Source organism: Nansenia antarctica, assembly GCF_963989245.1.
Source record: "Nansenia antarctica genome assembly, chromosome: 1".
NCBI lineage: Eukaryota > Metazoa > Chordata > Actinopteri > Argentiniformes > Microstomatidae > Nansenia > Nansenia antarctica.
The window spans coordinates 16177118-16197117 of NC_137674.1; the positions used below are offsets into that span (position 1 = coordinate 16177118).

Below are 20000 nucleotides of genomic sequence, written 5' to 3' on the forward strand. Positions count from 1 at the left end.
TCTCCCTCTCCCCTTCCCCCGTCCCCGTGGCGACCGCGGAGGCCAGCCCCTCCCCCTTGCCCTCGGAGGTGACGGTGCAGTCCGAGGCCGAGCTGCTCTGCGGCCTGTGTTTGAACTTGAACGAGTCGCAGCGGGCGGGGGGGGTGGGCGGGGTGGGGGTGGAGGAGGAGGAGGGGGGGTCCGCCCTCAAGGGCAAAGGGGAGTCCGAACGGGAGGCCTGGTACTCCATCTTGGAGGAGGAGGAGGAGAGCGCCTCGGGCCGCTTGAAGGCGTCCACGTCCAGGATGGACTTCCTCTGCTTGGGGGACTTGAAGATGGAGAGCTGGGCCACCGAGGGAGGGGCGGGGGGAGGGGGCGGGTGGTTGTTGTTGTCGGGGGCGACCGACATACCCCCCGCCATGGCTATCGCCATCATCTTGGGCCAGGTCCCCCCCGCGGGGCTGTGCTTCTTCTCCAGGGTGGTTTCCACGGTGACTGAGTGATCCGGGGGGCCGCTGGGGTCGTAGGCGGAGGCGGAGGGGGGCGGAGGGGGAGGGAGGGGGAGCTTGGCGTAGGAGCAGCACTCTTGGAAGGCGCTGGGGCCGTAGGAGGAGGAGGAGGAGGAGGAGGGGGGGCGGAGGAGGGCGGTGGCGTGGAGCGAGCCCATGGAGAAGGGCTTCCTGGGGTCCCCGTACAGCCCCGCCTCCTCGGGGGGGTCGCCCCGGGCCTTCCGCCGCTCCCCGGGGACGTTAACGGAGCTACCGCCGCCACCGTCGGGACAGAAGATGTCCGTCTGGGTGGAGCTGTTGTGGCGGAGGTTGCGGCTGTTGCGGGAGTGGACCTCGGAGAGCATGAGGCGGCCGTTGGGTTTCTCCGACGACAACGATGACGACTCCCGGAGGCTCTCGAAGATGTTCTGTCCCGACGTGCTCTGAGGGAAGAACTGTGGGAGGAAGAGGGGGGAGAGAGAGAGAGAGGAAGGGGTCACTGTCTAGGACGCGCTCTGAGGGAAGAACTGTGGGAGGAAGTGGGGGGAGAGAGAGAGAGAGGAAGGGGTCACTGTCTAGGACGCGCTCAGAGGGAAGAACTGTGGGAGGAAGAGGGGGGAGAGAGAGAGAGAGGCAGGGGTCACTGTCTAGGACGCGCTCTGAGGGAAGAACTGTGGGAGGAAGAGGGGGGAGAGAGAGAGAGAGGAAGGGGTCACTGTCTAGGACGCGCTCTGAGGGAAGAACTGTGGGAGGAAGAGGGGGGGGAGAGAGAGAGAGGCAAGTATCCACTATGGCCCTGGGAACAGCACTGCAAAAAAAATAAATAAAGGGGGAAAAAAGGCGTCTTAATAAACCTTGAGCTATGTCAAATGTGAGTAAATGTGAGTACACATATACACACACACAGTATTATCCTGGAAGGTAGTAACTGCAGCAGTATTTGTACTGATAGCAAAAAAACAAAAAAATAAGTTACACACTTGCAGTAGAAGAACGCCAAAAGTAGTTCAAGGACGACAGGAGAGCAAGGGCACCGATGTGAGGCTGAGAGGAGGAGGGGAAAGGAGGAGGGGAAAGGAGGAGGGGAGAGGAGGAGGGGAAAGGAGGAGGGGAAAGGAGGAGGGGAAAGGAGGAGGGGAAAGGAGGAGGGTCCGGCCAGGAGGGTAGAAGCCCCTGTAGGAGCTGAACGCTCAGAGAGGAGGAACGCAGAGGAGGGGAGGAACGCAGAGGAGGGGAGGAACGCAGAGGAGGGGAGGAACGCTCAGAGAGGAGGAACGCAGAGGAGGGGAGGAACGCAGAGGAGGGGAGGGGAGGAACGCAGAGGGGAGGGGAGGGTGTCTCACCTTCATGAGAGAGAGGCTGAGAGAGTCCCTGCAGCTCCTCAACAGAGTCTCACACTCAGTCACTGATTTGTTATCCAGAGCAATGCCGTTTATCTGTGGGAACAGAGACACACACACACACACACACACACACACACACACACACACACACACACACACACACACACACACACACACACACACACACACACACACACACACACACACACACACACACACACACACACACACACACACACACACACACACACACACACACACACACACACACACACACACACACACACACACACACACACACACACACACACACACACACACACACTCACACTCTTTAATACCCCCATTCACATACCGTACATACTGCAATGCGGCCTGCATAGTGACAATGTCATCTACGTACAGAGCTATCAGCACAACCTGTGCACGGCCACACGCACATACAAATGCACATGTATGCGCAATGTCTGTTTGTCAGGTCTTCCTTCTGCAGCCTTTTAGTTCCCTAACCCTGGCTTCAACCCTCAGCCTAGCTCCAACCCTAACCCTAGTCTCAACCCTAACCCTAGCTCCAACCCTAACCCTAGTCTCAACCCTCACCCTAGTCTCAACCCTCACCCTAGCTCCAGGCCTAACCCTAGTCTCAACCCTCACCCCTCACCCTAGTCTCAACCCTCACCCTAGTCTCAACCCTCACCCTAGCTCCAGCCCTCATCCTAGCTCCAAACCCCACAGTGAAACTAACAAGTGAGGGATGGAATTATTAACCCCCCAACCATGGACGGTAACCCCAACTCGAGGTCACCCAGGCAAGCCCCGGTGCGTGGCAGTCTCTGGGACTGGAGCGTACCTGCTGCAGTGGGATACTACTATTAGAATATCTAGGCCAGCGCTTTCTCAGTAAGCGTAAAGCACCCCCACACGGCTCAATCCCTGCATTACCATGACAATGGACCTTAAGATGAATTTTAAAAAAAAAATACTGAGGAAGGGAGAGAAGGGAAAGTAGGTAATATATTACGCAGGCTCTGGCTTTCTAATGTAAAAGCAGTTTCCCCTCCCGCAAAAAAGAAATCAGTTGAAGAAAAAGTTGTCTTTGATGCGTCTGTTTGTCTGCTCTGCCCACGGAGTGTCAGCACCACGCATTACCAGTTTACCATCATGTATATCTCCCTGTAGACTCAGCACAATTCCATATTTCGCATAACACAACTAAACCTCTAATGTGCCAAATATAACCTGATACGCTACTGTGATTAACTACAAGGGCATGCTTATAAGACGATACGAGGAAGATTCTCAAGGAGTCTGTTCTTAGCGTGGCTAATCGCTGGGGCTAAGCTATCGTCTTGCATACGGGTTGGCGGGGGCTAATAGGAGCTTCAGTGTTCAAGGTGAGTGACAGGGGACACATAAGCCCTGTGGGTTTTACCACAGCACCGTGCGTTTAAGATAAGGAGCAGGAGGATTTAGATTTCTGCTGATGTTTGGAGTGATATAAGGTCAGTCTTCTGCGTCTAGTAATGGCCTTTAACGTCACTAGCCGGGCCCTCCGTCTCTGGTGTCTGCATGTATACCAAGGTATCAGATAGATATGATATCTGCACCTAGTCATCTAAACAAGTAGCTAAGGCTTTGTAGGCTCTTGCTATTCTACTTGAATCTACCCAGTCCCATCTAGGGCTCGACAATAAGGCTTGTCTGCTTGTCTTGGACAAGTCAAACGTAGGGTCAACTTGCCCCAATGGAAAAGTAAAAAAGAGAGAGAGATTAATGTTTTCCTTGAACTGGGCATTTTCAATAGAGCAAACCGAAACAAATCTAACTTTGCAAGTTCATAATTTTTTCTTAGCTTCTGAGAACTAACTCTTAGGATCGTTTTCTCATTGCTGATGAAAAAAAACTAAGATGAAACCTATACGTTTATACGCAAAGCTGTAAGTGCATAGTGGATATTCTTTCTTAGTACTATGTCATTTAGCACAGTTAATAGACATAGGTTTTATCTAAACACTACACTAGTAAGAAAAAAATTAAAATTCAGTGATCTTTTTGCCTGGTATTTACAGACCATTTTTCCATTTTCACCTATAAATAAATAAACGTGCCCTACTTGTCCGATGGCTCTGCTTCCTTGTTGAAGCGGTAAAGGAGCTAGCAACCAAAAAGGAACAGGGCCAAACTCAGTAACCCCATGAGGACAGATCACGACCCTGCCCTTATGGGTGGTGATGGTGTGAAGGGAGGAGGAGGAGGAGGAGGAAGAGGAGGAGGACAACTCACAGCGATAAGTCGGTCTCCGACCGTCAGAGAGCCCTCTCTGGCTGCAGGGCTCCCCTGGACCAAGGCCGTCACATACACCCCACTCTCTACACCTATACCACTGTCTGTACGGAGGAGAGAGAACAGGTTAGCTTCATCACTCTCTACACCTATACCACTGTCTGTACGGAGGAGAGAGAACAGGTTAGCTTCATCACTCTCTACACCTATACCACTGTCTGTATGGAGGAGACAGGAAACAGGTTAGCTTCATCACTCTCTACACCTATACCACTGTCTGTATGGAGGAGACAGGAAACAGGTTAGCTTCATCACTCTCTACACCTATACCACTGTCTGTACGGAGGAGAGAGAACAGGTTAGCTTCATCACTCTACACCTATACCACTGTCTGTACGGAGGAGAGAGAACAGGTTAGCTTCATCACTCTCTACACCTATACCACTGTCTGGACAGAGGAGAGAGAAACAGGTTAGCTTCATCACTCTCTACACCTATACCACTGTCTGGACAGAGGAGAGAGAAACAGGTTAGCTTTAGGGCTGCCACAAACGATTATTTTCATAGTCGACTAGTCACCGATTATTTTAACGATTAGTCGACTAATCGGATAATAAATTACAGCTTATCGCACAATTACTCAATCGCTCTTATTTAGCGATCATCTTTTAAATCAGCTTCTAAATTTAGCTTGAAGTTGTTAGTTGTTGTTGTAGGCATGTGCTAACTAAAAATAAAGACAATTAAAATGATTGTTCACTCAAAAATAGATATTTTAATGAACTTTGCAGATTTATTTCTGGCATCACTTGCATGTAATGTAATGTAAAGAGTAGTAGAGAGTGCAAACTGCTCAGTAAAATGAGGTAGGCTAGGCACTAGGCAACCAAAAGAATACAAAAACAAAAATAAATACTTGTACAGAGTACAAAAGTTTTGCTTTCCATAGTAGAACGCGCCTTCTTAGCACTGTAACGTTAAGACAATTTTTTTAGCTATTTGATAAGTATCGCTTTGATGACAACGTTACAGCACATAACGTAAAATAATGTAAGAAGGCTTTTAACGTAACGATATCGTTAGCCAATAACAAGCTAACTAGCTTACCGAGACGAGTCATCGTCTTCCTCGTCATCTGCCACAACGTGCTTCCTTTTGAGATGCTCGAGCATCATAGACGTGCTGCCATGATAAGCGAGTTCAGCTTTGCAAATTGTATTTTTTACATTCTTTTTTTCAACGTTGTGGTTGAAATGCCCCCACACTTTAGACGTACGAGGACGGGAAGACATTTCTCTCTGTTTGTTTTTCCGGGGATGTCACGTGTGCCCCGATGACCGACACTGCGCATGTACATGAAAGACACTGGGAGACGCTAGCCAGTGGCAGCTTCAGGGAAGAAAAACGGAAGAAAAAAAAACAGAAAAAACCCCTGAAAAAACGGTAAAAACGGAAAACATTTTATTATTTCAGCTCCAAAAATACATGCGACGACGTCGATTATCAAATATGTCGGCGACGATTTTGGTAATCGACGTCGTCGCGACTAGTCGACTAATCGTGGCAGCCCTAGTTAGCTTCATCACTCTCTACACCTATACCCCTGTCTGGACAGAGGAGACAGAGGAAACAGGTTAGCTTCATCACACAAACATGAAACACACACAGGCAGTTTGCAGGGCTAACTCTGATATGAAAGGTGCTGTCGGGGCTTTAAAAGAAAACCAACATGGCCAACGTAAACACTAGAAGAAGGGAAAAACAGGAAGAGATATTCATCAAGCAGCTCTAAAGATGAAGATAACGAGGGGCTTCTCTGTCTGAGTGTGGCCAGTGTCCAAACTTGAAGAGTGAATTAGCAGTCTGGGATGGAAACAATAAGAAAGGTCTCCCTGCCTTAGTGGAGGGATAAATAGAACCACTCTCATATTGTATGAGATGCAGCTATGGAGGCCAGGACTGACCACGTGCTGAAAATGACGACGTTTTAACCATGTTTTGAAGCTACTGTACACAGTGTTTGTTTACAATTAACTTGCTTACAAACTGATGGAGTAAAACAAGATTAGATTTTAGGTTCTGACAGGGTAAGACAATTGAACTAAACTTATGGGGCATTCATAGGTTTACATTCTTCAAGAATAAATGTCTATAGGATATATATAATTCATTTAGATGGAATGGACATACCAATCCCAGATTGGCACTTTAACAACTAACCAGGGCAGAGGACAGTATCAGTATTGCAGCGCTGGTCCCAGTGACATGTGTAACACCATGGAAACGGTATTATACACTGAACTGTGCAATTGGCATGCTGGCTCCAGGAATGTCCACCAGAGCTGTTGCCTGTGAATTGAATGATAACTTCTCTACCAAAAACCGTCTCCAAAGTCGTTTCCAATTCCAATTCTCGGAATCACCTTTGGAGACGGCTTATTGTAGAGAAATGAACATTCAATTCACAAAACAGCTCTGGTGGACATTCCTAGAGTCAGCATGTCAATTGCGTGCTCCCTCAAACCTTGCGACATCTGTGGCATTGTGCTGTGTGATAAAACTGCCCGTTTTTAGAGTGGCCTTTTATTGTGACCAGCCTAAGGCACATCTGTGCAATAATCATGCTGTCTAATCAGCATCTGGATATGTCACACCTGACAGGTGGATGGATTATCTCCGCAAAGGAGGAGTGCTCAGTAACACAGATTTAAACACATTTGTGAACACAACTGGAGAGAAATAGGCCGTTTGTGTACGTAGTAGAAAAAGTCTTAGGTCTTTCATTTCAACTTGGGAAAAAATGTGTGACAAAAGTGTTGCATTTAGATGTTTCTTCAGTGTATAAACATGGTATCTCTGTGTCTGATACCTTTGTGTCCGATGAGATTAATGTGGACGGGGGTGACCAGCCTGCCGCCCAGGGACTTCCTCCTGCGTACCACCATGTTAATCAGCCCTCCTCCGTTAAGCACCGCCTTCACCACCTGCTTCCTGTCCTTATTGGTCAGCTCCATGTCGTTTATCTTCAGTAACCAATCATTCACTCTGTAAAACAGACCAACGGTGGAATGATGAGGAGGAATGAACCGACTTGTGTATTTCTACTTAATACAGGGTTCCCACACCTTCAGAAACATCAAATTCAAGCACCTTTCAAGGACTTTCAAGACTCAATTCCCTCAAATTCAAGGACCCAACACGGCATAGTTTGAGACAGATCTAGATGAGAATTTATATAATAGGAACTATCCGCTCACAGACAACAATTAAAAAGAGAGGCTTGAATGTGTGAACACTAGATGGTCTCTTGCCTTCTCTACCACAGCACAGCTAAACAATATTGTGAAATATGTGTAAAGGTACTGTGTTAAGTTAAGCAATACAGAGATTTATCTACTATAATTATGTAAAACATTTTTAGAGAGAGAGAGGGGAATTCAAGCACTTTCAATGACCCATGTCTATTTTCCAAAACTTTTAAGGCCTTGATTTCACAAATTCACAAACTTTCAAGGACCCGTGGGAACCCTGTTAATAGTGTTCTATTCTGTCGATGAGAACAGTGTGTGGTTATGAGAATACTGTAGGAAAAGAAAGTTAACATACCTTAACCTTCCATCTGCAATACTTCCTCTGTCCACCCTGCTCACAAATATCCCACAATCGCCTGGTAAATAAGGATCATTTACCCCTTCTGCAATGTCAAACCCAAGTGCCTTCAAATCCATATCGTCCTGCGGGAGAAGAACAACGAAGTTATATTTCCTGATCTTTAGTTTGACTCCTGAGTCCCATCGATTGTGTTTGGGACTGCATCTAGAAGTGATGTCATTTCCACAGGCCCTCACAGTGCCGACATAGAACCAGGCAGGTCTACGTGTAACCCAGTTGAGATGGTAAACTCACTCAAGTTCAAAATAACCCCCACCGGGCGCAGTTGAATAGCTAGCTTTTCTGATAGCGTAGCTATCATTGGGTATTTGAGGTGATGGGTCACGTGTGTTGGCATGCCAGGGATCGTGACTTCGTTGCTAGGTTCGGAGCGAGTACGAATCGCGGCGGTACTGTTTTAGCTACAACTTGACGTCTGTTTGGTACGTCTCTGTGGTACTTCGTACATCAGTGTAAAACCGGTGGGTGTGCGGCCTGCCCTCACCCTGTCCTTCTCAAACTCCACCACCTCCGTCTCCCACTCCATAGAGTCTGTGTCGATGGCCGAGTCGTGGGAGCTGTGGGCCATCAGCTGACAGAACCTAGCCTCTTTATCCAGCTGGCTCTCCATCTTCTCCCTGAGAGAGAGAGGGGGAGGGGGGAGAGAGAGAGAGAGAGAGAGAGAGAGAGAGAGACGGAGAGAGGGAGAGAGAGAGACAGAGAGAGAGAGGGTTGAGAGAGAGAGAGAGAAAGAGTTGAGACAGAGAAAGAGAGAGAGAGAGGGTTGAGAGAGAGAGAGAAAGAGAGAGAGGGTTGAGAGAGAGATATGGGGGGGGTATTAAACATAATATTAGTATAGTCATGTTGCATCAGATATGACAGGAGGGACAGAGAGCAGGACCTTCTATTGGGTGTGAAGGAGTTTCCTTGTTTATAATTTCAGTCATAAGCACAAAAGAACAATTTAATAGCAGTCTTATAACCTGGTTTCTCCATCCCGAAACAGCTGCAACATCAAAGGGGAGTTGCAAAGTCAAATCTATATATGGTGAAGAAGAGGTTCAAGGAGAACTGTAGGTGTACCGTAGGTGCATATAGCCAACTGTCACTAAGATGCATTGTCTCCTACTGAACCACCCCTGGAGGGTGTTTTTGACATTCAAACAACAACTTCTATTCTTCAGAGAGGAGAAGCTCTCAAAGTCACAGCATACTGGGGCAATTATACTATGAAGTTCTCGATCTCACCAGTAGAGGGCGCTCAAGGCCTCATCTCAGTACACGAGAGCATTGAACCCGACAGGGGGGGGAGAAAGTCTGTGTGTGTGTGCGGCCAAAACACAAGTGCTTTTTGGGGGGGATTACACTTTTAATCTGAACATGTTGAAACGTGGCCAGAGGAAGCCAAACAGAGCTCTGGAAAGACCAAGAGAAAACAGAACAGCTTACACACACACGGAGCAAGAGAGATTAGCTCCGTTTAACGAGAGACAAAAAAAGAAGAACAGAAAAAGACGGACGGTTTCTAAAACAAATGGTAACACGGTGAACTGACAGTGCTGGGTGGAATTCCTCCTCCATTACGATTTACATCCGATCTGATTCCCTGTTCAGATGTGCAACATTTAGCTTTGGGGCCCCCCCCAAAAAGAAGAGGGGGATGGAGGAGAGGGGGATGGAGGGATGGATTCCGGAACTCACTTGAGCTCCTTGAGCTCTCTGGCCGCGTCGTTCTTCTGCTTCCTGGTGTCGTCGAGGTTACGGAGGGCGTCGCCCAGGTCGCTGACCGCCCGGTCCCTCTCCCTGCGCAGGTTGTCACACAATGTCCTGGAGAGAGAGAGGGAGTGGGGGGGGGGGGTAGAGAAGGATGAGAAAGGGGAAGGGAGAGGCGGTCGATCGATCGATACAGACGCCTCTCGGTGTCTCGAAGCGCAGAGCAATGAATACTCATACGGAGAGATACAGATCTCCAGGGGTAGAACTAACGAATGATTTCTGACAAACACATTTGAAGAATAATGATTTTTCTCTCTCTCCAGGGTTCCCACACCTTCTGAAACATCAAATTCAAGCACCTTTCAAGGACTTTCAAGACTAAATTCCCTCAAATTCAAGGACCAAACACGGCATAGTTTGAGACAGAACTAGTTGACGAGCTAAGTAAAAAATGTTTTAATATATATCTTTTATTTTAGAGAGAGAGGGGAATTCAAGCACTTTCAATGACCCATGTCTATTTTAAAAAACTTTTAAGACCTTGATTTCTTTTTCTCAAATTCACAAACTTTCAAGGATTTCAAGGACCCGTGGGAACCCTGTCTCTCCTTCTCACTCCGGCTCCCCCTCTCTCTCTCCCTCTCCCTCCCTCTCTCTCTCTCTCTCTCTCTCTCCGTCCGTCCGTCCCCGCTCTCAGAACTCACCGTATGCTCTCTCTCTACTTCTAGCTCCCTCTCTCCGTCCCTCTCTCCGTCCGTCTGTCCCCGCTCTCAGGACTCACCGTATGCTCTCTCTCTCTCTCTCAGGACTCACCGTATGCTCTCTCTCTCCGCCACAATCTTGTCCCTCTCCTGGAAGGCCCAGTCCCGTCGACACTTGGCCACCTCGGCCTCCTGCGTGGCCTCCTTCAGCTCCTGGGACATGGCCTCGTACTGCTTCCTCAGCATCTCCATCTCCTTGTTGGCCCGCTCCATGTCTAGTGTGGCCGAGTCTTGTTTCTACAACAAAAACAAATCAAAATAAATCTAATCTAATTTGGCACGTACATCTATATTTATACAGTGAAACGTTTTAGAATCTTGCTCCTCCATCAACAATAATCCAAAATATAATCTAGTAAAACAGTGACAGAAGTAGTGCATGAGGGTGTATTGTAAGTAGAAGCTGTAATGACAGTCAAAATAGTAACAACAGTCAGTTACACAATCAAGTGTACACAGTGATCAGTGTTGCCAGATGGGATTGTTTTCCAGCCTAATCACAGTCTAAAAACCGTCCAGTGTGATCATAAGTAGCCCAATTGGGCTGGAATAGTTGCCCAATCTGGCAACACTGACAGTGATACGCAGAGGATAGCTCCTTGTTCAGGTCTAGCTCTAGCAGTGACATCTGGTGGTTTGTCTCTGAGCTGTGGTAAGGATGTTGTAAACGAGGTCACAACAACACTTAGTGATTACAATAGAAACAAAGTGGATCACTTTGATTGACGAGGATGTGTCTCAAACCACCTTCGTATTCATCAGTGACTAAGCACACGGAACAACATCACCACACCGGTTCTGAACCTGTTTGGAAAGGTGAGTTCAGCATGCTGTTAAAAACCACTGTGCGAGGGACATCTAGTGGTCAGACAGAGAAGTGATTGCTGCCGCAGTCAGCCTTTGATCGAGGAACGAAACCTGCTTTAGGGTTCTTCCACTGACATAATCCAATGGCTGACAGTTTATGAGATCCACTAAGCTCTTTAACAAGTGTGGGACCTAACCTTCTCAGCGGAGTATGCTCTGCCTCTCACTAATACAGGTGCACGCGTCTGTGTGTGTGTGTGTGTGTGTGTGTGTGTGGTCTCACCTGTCTGGCCTGGTAGTATTCTCGGAGCAGCTGGTCTCTCTGGATGATGGCCTCGGTCCTCTCCTTGCGGGCCACGTCCCTCTCCTGGCGGACCGTGTCCATGTCCCTGCAGGCCTGGCTCAGCTCCTTCTGGGCCTCCGCCTTGTCCTTCACCTCGTGACAGTACTTCTCCAGCAGCTCGTTCCGCTCGCAGATCGCCCGGTCTCGGTCCACCAGCGACGAGTTCAGCTCCTTCAGGAGGAAAACCACAACAACACAAACAACACATTGCATTAATTATTTCTCTGACTTCCGAGCCCTCATCACCACCGTCAAAGACACTGGTAAGACCTGCATCATCTCGGGCCCCTTCCCGAGTCCCAGGTATGGCGACACCAAATACAGTAGAATTCGAAGTCTACACCTTTGGCTACAGGGATACTGCTGTCGTATGCAAATCCCATTTATAGACAATTTCACCACGTTCTTTAACCGTCAAGATCTGTTTGCGAGAGATAGGTTTCACCCAAACAGGTATGGTGCCCGCCTGCTGTCCATGTCCATGGACCTAGCTGTCCAGCCCTGGACCTGGCCGGTGCCCAGACGAGACTGATGTGGGATGAGTCCGATCTATTCCTCTAACACCAAACATGCCATCCAGACTATTGTCTCCCACCGGACTTCCACCACCACAAATAAGGTAATACATGGCGCAAATATGAGAAACTTAGTACCCATTTCATTAAGTATTCCCTCGAGTCAGTCCCAGTGTCAAAATGACATCTCCATCTCCAATTTTTAATATTAGGTCCCTAACGACCAAAAAAACATTTGTCATAAATGAGCTCATTTGTGATAGAAAACTAGACTGTATGCTTCTCACAGAAACCTGGCTAGACACAAATGGAGCAGCAGCCCTTATTGAGGCATCTCCCCCCAACTACAGTTTTTTCCAATCAATCAGAAATGGAAAAGGGGGGGGAGGAACAGCTACCATAGCTTCAAATAATCTAATTTGCAAGAGCATATCCTTTGATATATTCTCCTCTTTTGAATATCATGCCACAGTTATGGCATGCCAACCACCTATTATATTTTATTTTTTTCAGATTTTATCCCTTTTTTCACCCAATTTGGTAGCCAATTGAACCCAACCTAGCATCCAATTATCCCCTGCCTATTGCGAGGGATCCGCCGCACGACCCCGCGGCCGGCAGTCCCAGAGGAGGCCGCCAGGCAGACTAGCTGACTGGCTCCTCGAGCCCAGCACCGTTATTCCAGCACCAGACGGGGGCGCTGTTGCGCGACGGATCCTTGTCCGGAACTACTCCTATACCCCCCTCGGGAGCGGCCGCCCAATATGCCGTTCCCCGTGTGTGCCCTGGCCATATCCGGGTCTGGCGAGCCGGGATACGAACCCCGGCCCCGGTGGGCAGCATGCACTACCAACCACCTATTCTAACGGTAACTGTATACAGGCCGCCTAAACAGGCCGCCGAAACAGGCCGCCTAACCAGGCCGCCTAACCAGGCCGCCGAAACCAGGCCCCCCCCCTAGCTTCTTTTTTTTTGTGATCAACTGTTTCTTTATTTTCTTTTAAAACACACATAATGACAAAACAAGACAACAAGGCCACATCCTGCAATCAACGCCCCCAACAGCCCATACAACCACGCCACAACACACAAATTACAATATAGCTATCTAGGTATTAGGGACATACATTACAAGTCGGGACCCAAAACAAAAAAGAAAGTAAATCAAATAACCCCCACCCACACACCCCAGGGACGAGAGGACAACAGTCAATTACAATTGTGATAACCTACACTCAACTCAAAAGATTTTTAAGATCGACAGCTGTGGATATCCACAAATTAATATTTGCCTCTTTAGCACCATGCATACGGGCCGTAGAGAGTTCCAAATAAACAACATCCCAAAAAATTAAAACCCATTGTTTAAATGAAAATGAATGTGGAGGCTTCCAACGCGTGGCAACCATTTTCTTTGCTGCCGTCAGACCAGCAAACAGAATGCGTTTTTTAGTTTGAGGGAGGGGTAACAGGGAAAGATTATTGAGGATCAATACAGAAGGAGAAGGGGGTATAGTCACAGAGAGCAGAGCAGAAAGTTTAGAAGCGACCATTACCCAAAACTCTATAACCTCTGGACACTCCCAAATCATATGAATAAATGTGCCCACAACCCCCAGAGGACACAGAGTACAATTGGGGTCATTTATGATTTTCATAGTACACATCTTCCGAGGAGTGATATAAGTCCTATGAATAAAATTATAATGAATGTGTTGGTGATCAGGATTCCTTGATGTTTGTAGGACATCTGACCACACTTTATCCCATTCAAATTCTAGGTCTAAGTCCGGAATGTCCACCTTCCATACCGATCCAACTGCCAATGGCAGGTCCCCCCCTAGCTTCTTATCTGACTTCTCTGAGTTCCTGTCCATTATCCATCCCAACTATGATAAGATTATTATCGCTGGAGATTTAAATTTTCATGTTGATAATGAGGCTGACCCGAGGGCTAGGGATTTTATTGACCTCTTGAAATCTATGGATTTCAATTTCAATTTCATTTCTCTCCCAGGCAGACACTGAAAAACTAATGCATGCGTTTGTTACTAGTAGGCTAGATTACTGTAATGCTCTCCTGACAGGTCTCCCCAAAAAAATGATTAGTAGACTACAAATGGTTCAGAATGCTGCTGCTCGGGTCCTTACTAGGACCAAACGAAGAGCGCACATCACACCTGTCCTGAGATCACTACACTGGCTCCCTGTCAGTTATAGAATAGACTTTAAGATCCTTTTATTAGTCTATAAATCACTCCATTGCGATGCGCTCAAATACATGGTGGACATGCTCATAAGATCCTTAAGGTCTAGTGGCACGGAACTTCTAAGCGAGACCTTAAAACCTACTTATTCAATGTCGCCTTTTGTCACTAAGGGAGACATTGGACATTATAGAACTAGGATCACTATGCTATTACACCATACTCGTGCTTTGAGATCTTGTGTTGACAGGAAAAAGGACCTGGGTGCCGATGAGTCACTGTCAGCTCCCAGTAGCACCTAGAGCAGTACCAGAACCGGTGCCAGGATGTACCTGGACCACCACCAGGTTGTATTGCTGTCATCTTTATTGTGTTGTTGTTGCATCATAACTACGCTTGAGATTCTCTTTTGACAGGACCTGTGCCCATGCTGGTTGCAGAACGATGCAGATATAACACAAAATGTATGGAGAGTGTGTACGCCGATAATATGCAAGGAACTTTTCCTGGATACATGGTGTACAGGTTTTTCGCCCTTGCTTGCTTGCTATGCGCCGGTGGTCCTTGGGCCTCCCCTTGGGGGCCCCCGGCTGCCCCGTGTGCCTGGTCTATTCCGCCGCCGGGGCACCTGCTTGGCCGTCCTTGTGTGGGGCCTTTATGGTCTGTGCTTGCTTGGCTGGGCCGGGTGTGCTGGTGGTGGGGCGGGCTGGGTGTGTGGGGTGGCGGGGGCTCCCCTCGCTCTATGTGTAGAGGGCTGCAAGGGAATTTTCCTGGCTACATAGTGTACAGGTTTTTTACTTTTGCCTGCTTGCGGCTCTGTCAGTATGTGAAGCGCATTGAGTTGCATCTTGTAAGAAATGCGCTATACAAATAAAATTTGATTGGATTTGATTTATGTAAACGAAGTAACATATGCAATCAAAGCAACAGACGTGGTAGTTGATTGGTCAAACAATTTTTAAATTGCCCGTTCGTCCCGCTCTTATCCAGATCAACACGCATGCGCTGTTGTTTTCCTATGGACAGCCTCGGTGCGTTGTTTCTAACCGGAGCGAAACCACCCTTTTCAAGCGGAGCTGCCGTTGGTTGTTTGCTCCGGGAGCGACTTCAAATGCGTGTTCTCACAGCTCCAAACGACGCAGAGCAAAGCGAATTTTATCCTAAACTCCGATTCCAAGTGAAGCAAATGTTCTAGTGAGAACACACCCTCAAGGTTTCTTCCAACGTAGGGGCTTCTTCCCCTAGCTACGGTCACCTTCAGTTTGACTGTGGTTTACTGTAGTTCAGAGCTGCCATTTAGCAGTTACATGTGACTATCAGTACATTGATGGTTTGTGTGATGAATGTCTGGCCTGATATATTGACTTATTGACAGACTGAGAACCTGACTGAGTACCTGCAGCCTCTTGATGCTGACGATACACCCTCTAGACAAGACTAGTCTACTTGAGAAACTGATTCATTGATCGTTTACATTGACTAATTGATTAACACTGGTCTAATTGCCTCCATCTCCTTTCTGGTGTTAAGCTATCATCCCTCAGACAAGGAGTGCTTGACACCCTGATTAATACAAAATACATTTTAAAAGATGAATTGATTCAATTGATTGATTGATTATATTAAGAATTCATTTGGACCCCTCTGATTGTGCCTTGGGTCACCTATAAACATTTCTCCGTGTCATGAGTCAGTCCCCAAATGGCCTGCAAACATGGTCTTGTTTCATCTAAACAGACACCTACCCTACTGCAGATTCATTGCCCGTCTCCCAAAACAACAGATGGTCTGACTCTGCACCATGGACAAAGGCCATAAAACTGTGTAACACTGTTGCCTTCTGTCTGTTAAACTAGTTAGTTATGTCTTCTGACTGTTAAACTAGTTAGTTCTGCCTTCTGACTGTTAAACTACTGTAGTTAGTTCTGCCTTCTGACTGCGTCCGAGAAAGGCTCGATTCCGGAATCGATTCTGTTAGAACAAGAGTCTCGATAACCGAACGTCTCTCCTTCCCCGGACCCCCGGCGGTCGTTACCTGTCTGAGCGCCTCCATCTCCTCCCCGGCGACCATCCTCTCTGACGAGGTGTTCTTGAGTCGCGCCTCGGCGGCTTCCAGCGCCGTCTGCAGCTTGTCCAGCTCCTTGATGACCTGGTCCCGCTCGCTCATGATCAGGCGGTACTCGTTGAACACCGAGTCCCGCTCCTCCTTGTACTTCTCGCAGTCCTTGGCCGCCTTCAGTTGGAAGTTCTTGCAGCGCGTGGCCTCCGCCTGCAGCCGCTCCATCTCCCGCTGCAGCTCCTTGTTCTGGGCCGACGACTTGCTCAGCTCCTGCTGCACCGAGTCCAACCTGCAGGGGAGGAGGGGGGGGGAGGAGGAGGGGGTTGTGTGTGTTAACCTACGCACAGACATGGAGCGCAGACATTGCGATGTTGACGTTGTTTCAGCAGTGTGTGCGTGTGTGTGTGTGTATGTGTGTGTGTCTGTAAACTAGCTCCTCATAGAGGTGGAACACTGTTGCTGGTAGTGTATGGCTGAGTCTCATTGTTCCAACAGTGTGTGTGTGTGTGTGTGTGTGTGTGTGTGTGTGTGTAAACTAGCTCCTCATAGATGTGGAAGACTGCTGCTGGTAGTGTATGGCTGAGTCTCATTGTTCCAACAGTGTGCGTGTAACATGCGCGTATGTGTGTGCACGTTACCTCCTCATAGAGGTGGAACACTGCTGCTGGTAGTGTACGGCCGAGTCTCGTTGTTTGAGCAGCAGGTCCGTCTGCTTCTGCAGTCGGCGGTTGTCCTCCTCCGTCTGCTCCAGGCGGCTCAGGTCCGTGTTGTGGTTGGCCACCTTCTCCCCGTAGCGCTTGCTCAGGGCGTCGTACTCCTTCCTCACGCCCTCCAGCTTGTCCATGGCCGTGTCGTACAGCTGGTTCAGCACCTCCGACGAGCCGTTCTCTCTCATCACCTGGGGACGCAGAAACGTCGTAATTAACTAATTTACGGGCGACCGCGGGAAAGCAAAATGGTGTTGTCGACAAACGTGCTTACGTCTCGCTAAGACGATGTTCTCGAGACGCGGGGCTGTGAGAAGTGCTATGTACATTTTTTGTGATTGCTCTTATTATGATGATCGATAGAAACACATTTTCATTTGCGGAGGGAAAACACTGAATGAATGTCGCTGTAGTGCGTTTCAGTGTTGTTAAGTGTTGTTACGTGTTGTGACCCCCACAAGTGTGACAGGCCAGGGGCGTCAATTCTAGAGGGCGATCGGAAAGCGGGAAGACCCAGTTATGTAAGCAGAACTAGAAAGCGATGGAGGAATTTGGGAGGTTTTTTTACTCTCTCCACTCAATTCCATTAAATACACACAACTAATCCCATCAATCTGGTTGGTGAGTTCCTTCCTGTTTCCCCGAGATAAGCAGCAGAGGGCGTCAATGGGCAGCTGCTGCTGTCTCTGGGTTCCTCCCCACCACTAACCAACACCAGTGCAGGTCTACAGACCCCGACTCTGGAACTCTCTCCCTCAGCCACTCAGAGACTCACCCTCACTCTCCACCTTTAAATCACAACTCAAAACCTACCTGTTCTCCCATGCATACAACCTCCCCTACCCTTATCCATCTCCCCTAACCTTGCCATCATCTCCCTCCCCTGGACATTGCTGTGTTAATTGTTCCCTGTGCTTGTTCGCTCATACTGTGTTCTATGTGCTCATGTGTTATCTGTTGCTTGTTGTTTCCGTGTTTCTGGATCTCCTTATTGTCAGCGTCTTTGAGCCCTGAAAAAGCGCTTTATAAATATACTGAATTATTACAGCAGGGTTAAAATACTGGACTGACATTACTAGCAATAATGAGATGAGATTATACCTCATTAATCCCTACACCATACTAAACAGACAGACAGACAGACAAAACACAATCTCTGCATTAAAACACGGTACATAGATCAAAGGCATGCGAGAGGTTCTCAAGTTCCTGATAACCGTGCAACATAGCGATCCTAAAGTGCAGGTTAACGCGCAAAAGGGAAAGTGACTTCATTCTATTGCAATTCTGTCAATTCTCAAAGTTTATATTGGTTACTGTTTCATTGGGAATACAGTAAATCGTAAAGCAGTGCTGAACAAAGCACATAAAATGACCTAGTGTGATTTTTTTTATTGTACCTGTCTTTTAACCCAGAGAATGGACCGGTAATAAACGACACATCTTGAACTCTGGGATAATGACAGACTGCCAAAATGACATTGACATCATTTCTATAATATATCATTACGATGTTAAACTGCGTCGACACAACAAGAAGGTTCTAGTGAGTTGCGTGTGATGACCCGGGGGGCGTGGTGTGACTCCTGAGAGAGCTGGACAGGGACCTGAGGGCGGTACTGACCCAGGCAGCACCAGAGCCTGTGTGGGTCTGTCACCGTGCCCTTTAAATGAGAGCCAGAGTCCTTGCCCTCCATCCTGCCCTTTACACAAGTGCTCTGTATGTACATGACAGTCCTGTCCCCGCCTTGCTCTGCTGTGTCCTGTCCCCCTCCCCTCCCCTCCTCTCCTCTCCTCTCCTCTCCACCATGGATGCTGCAGTAGTCGTCCCCAGAGCGGCAGGTGTGACAGCAGAGCGGGCCAATACAGGTCACAGTAACCTCGTCTCTGTCTCCAACACAACAGCTGAGCTCATATAACACAGCAGCAGACCCAGCTCTGCCCCCGGTGGACCAGCAGGGCTCTCTTATTCCCACACCTCAGCTCTCTGCACAGGATGCAGTGTCTCTCAGTGTCTCTCAGCTTCATTCAGCAGGGTTAGAGTTGGAACATGTCCTTTTTCATTTGATTTGGTAGTCAGATGTCACATGTGTATGTACAGTATATCTCAAAAGTGAGTACACCCTTTAGATTTTTGCAAATATTCTGTTATATCCTTTCAGGGGATAACACTATCCTACTGAAACTTTGATATAACTTAAAGTAGTCAGTGTGCTGCTTGAATAACAGTATAGATTTATTGTCCTTTGAAAATTACTCAGTACACAGCTGTTAATGTCTAAACAGCTGGCAACAAAAGTGAGTACACCCCATAGTAATTTAATTAATTTTAAATTTAATTTGTAATTTAATTTAATTAATTAATTCCATAGTGAACATGTCCTAATTGTGCCCAATGATGTTGTTTTCCCGCCCTGGTGTCATGTGACTCGTTAGTGTTACAAGGATTCAGGTGTAAATGATAAGCAGGGCGGTTAAATTTGGTGTTTTGGGCACAATTCTCTCTGAATGCTGGACAACATGGCACCTCATGGCAAGGAACTCTCTGAGCGGCTGAAAAAAAGGATTATTGCGCTTCACAAAGATGGCCTTGGCTATAAGAACATTGCCAACACCCTGAAAATGAGTTGCAGCACAGTGGCTAAGATCATACAGCGGTTTTCCAGGACAGGTTCCACTCGGAACAGGCCTCGCCAGGGTCGACCAAATAAGTTGAGTCCACGTGCTCAGCGTAATATCCAGAGGTTGGTTTCCAAAAATAGACGTGCGAGTGCTTCCAGCATTGCTGCAGAGGTTGCAGAAGTGGGATGTCAGCCTGTCAGTGCCCAGACCATACGCCGCACACTGCATCAAATCGGTTTGTATGGCCGTCGCCCCAGACAGAAGCCTCTTCTGAAACCGATGCATAAGAAAGCCCGCAAACAGTTTGCTGAAGACAATGAATCCAAGAACATGAGTTACTGGAACCATGTCCTGTGGTCTGATGAGACCAAAATAAACCTGTTTGGGTCAGATGGTGTCCGGCGTGTGTGGCGGCACCCTGGTGAGGAGTACCAAGACAAATGTGTTTTGCCTACAGTCAAGCATGGTGGTGGCAGCATCATGGTCTGGGGCTGCATGAGTGCTGCCGGCACTCTGGGG

At 47.9% G+C, this 20000-nt stretch overlaps 1 protein-coding gene across 1 annotated transcript in view; it reads right to left on the reverse strand.

Annotated features, from left to right (window-relative positions):
- dlg5a (discs, large homolog 5a) overlaps positions 1-20000 on the reverse strand; it is a gene marked incomplete at its 5' end in the record, with an annotated part of 56169 nt that overhangs the window by 16363 nt on the left and 19806 nt on the right. Inside the window, 11 exons of the mRNA XM_080550407.1 lie at positions 1-922; positions 1811-1903; positions 4094-4197; positions 6963-7138; positions 7700-7827; positions 8250-8382; positions 9446-9571; positions 10274-10458; positions 11312-11542; positions 16129-16441; positions 16791-17050. The exon at positions 1-922 is cut by the window's left edge and continues 206 nt beyond it. Coding sequence (XP_080406533.1) covers positions 1-922; positions 1811-1903; positions 4094-4197; positions 6963-7138; positions 7700-7827; positions 8250-8382; positions 9446-9571; positions 10274-10458; positions 11312-11542; positions 16129-16441; positions 16791-17050 — 2671 coding nt within the window. The remainder of the gene's footprint in view (positions 923-1810; positions 1904-4093; positions 4198-6962; positions 7139-7699; positions 7828-8249; positions 8383-9445; positions 9572-10273; positions 10459-11311; positions 11543-16128; positions 16442-16790; positions 17051-20000) is intronic.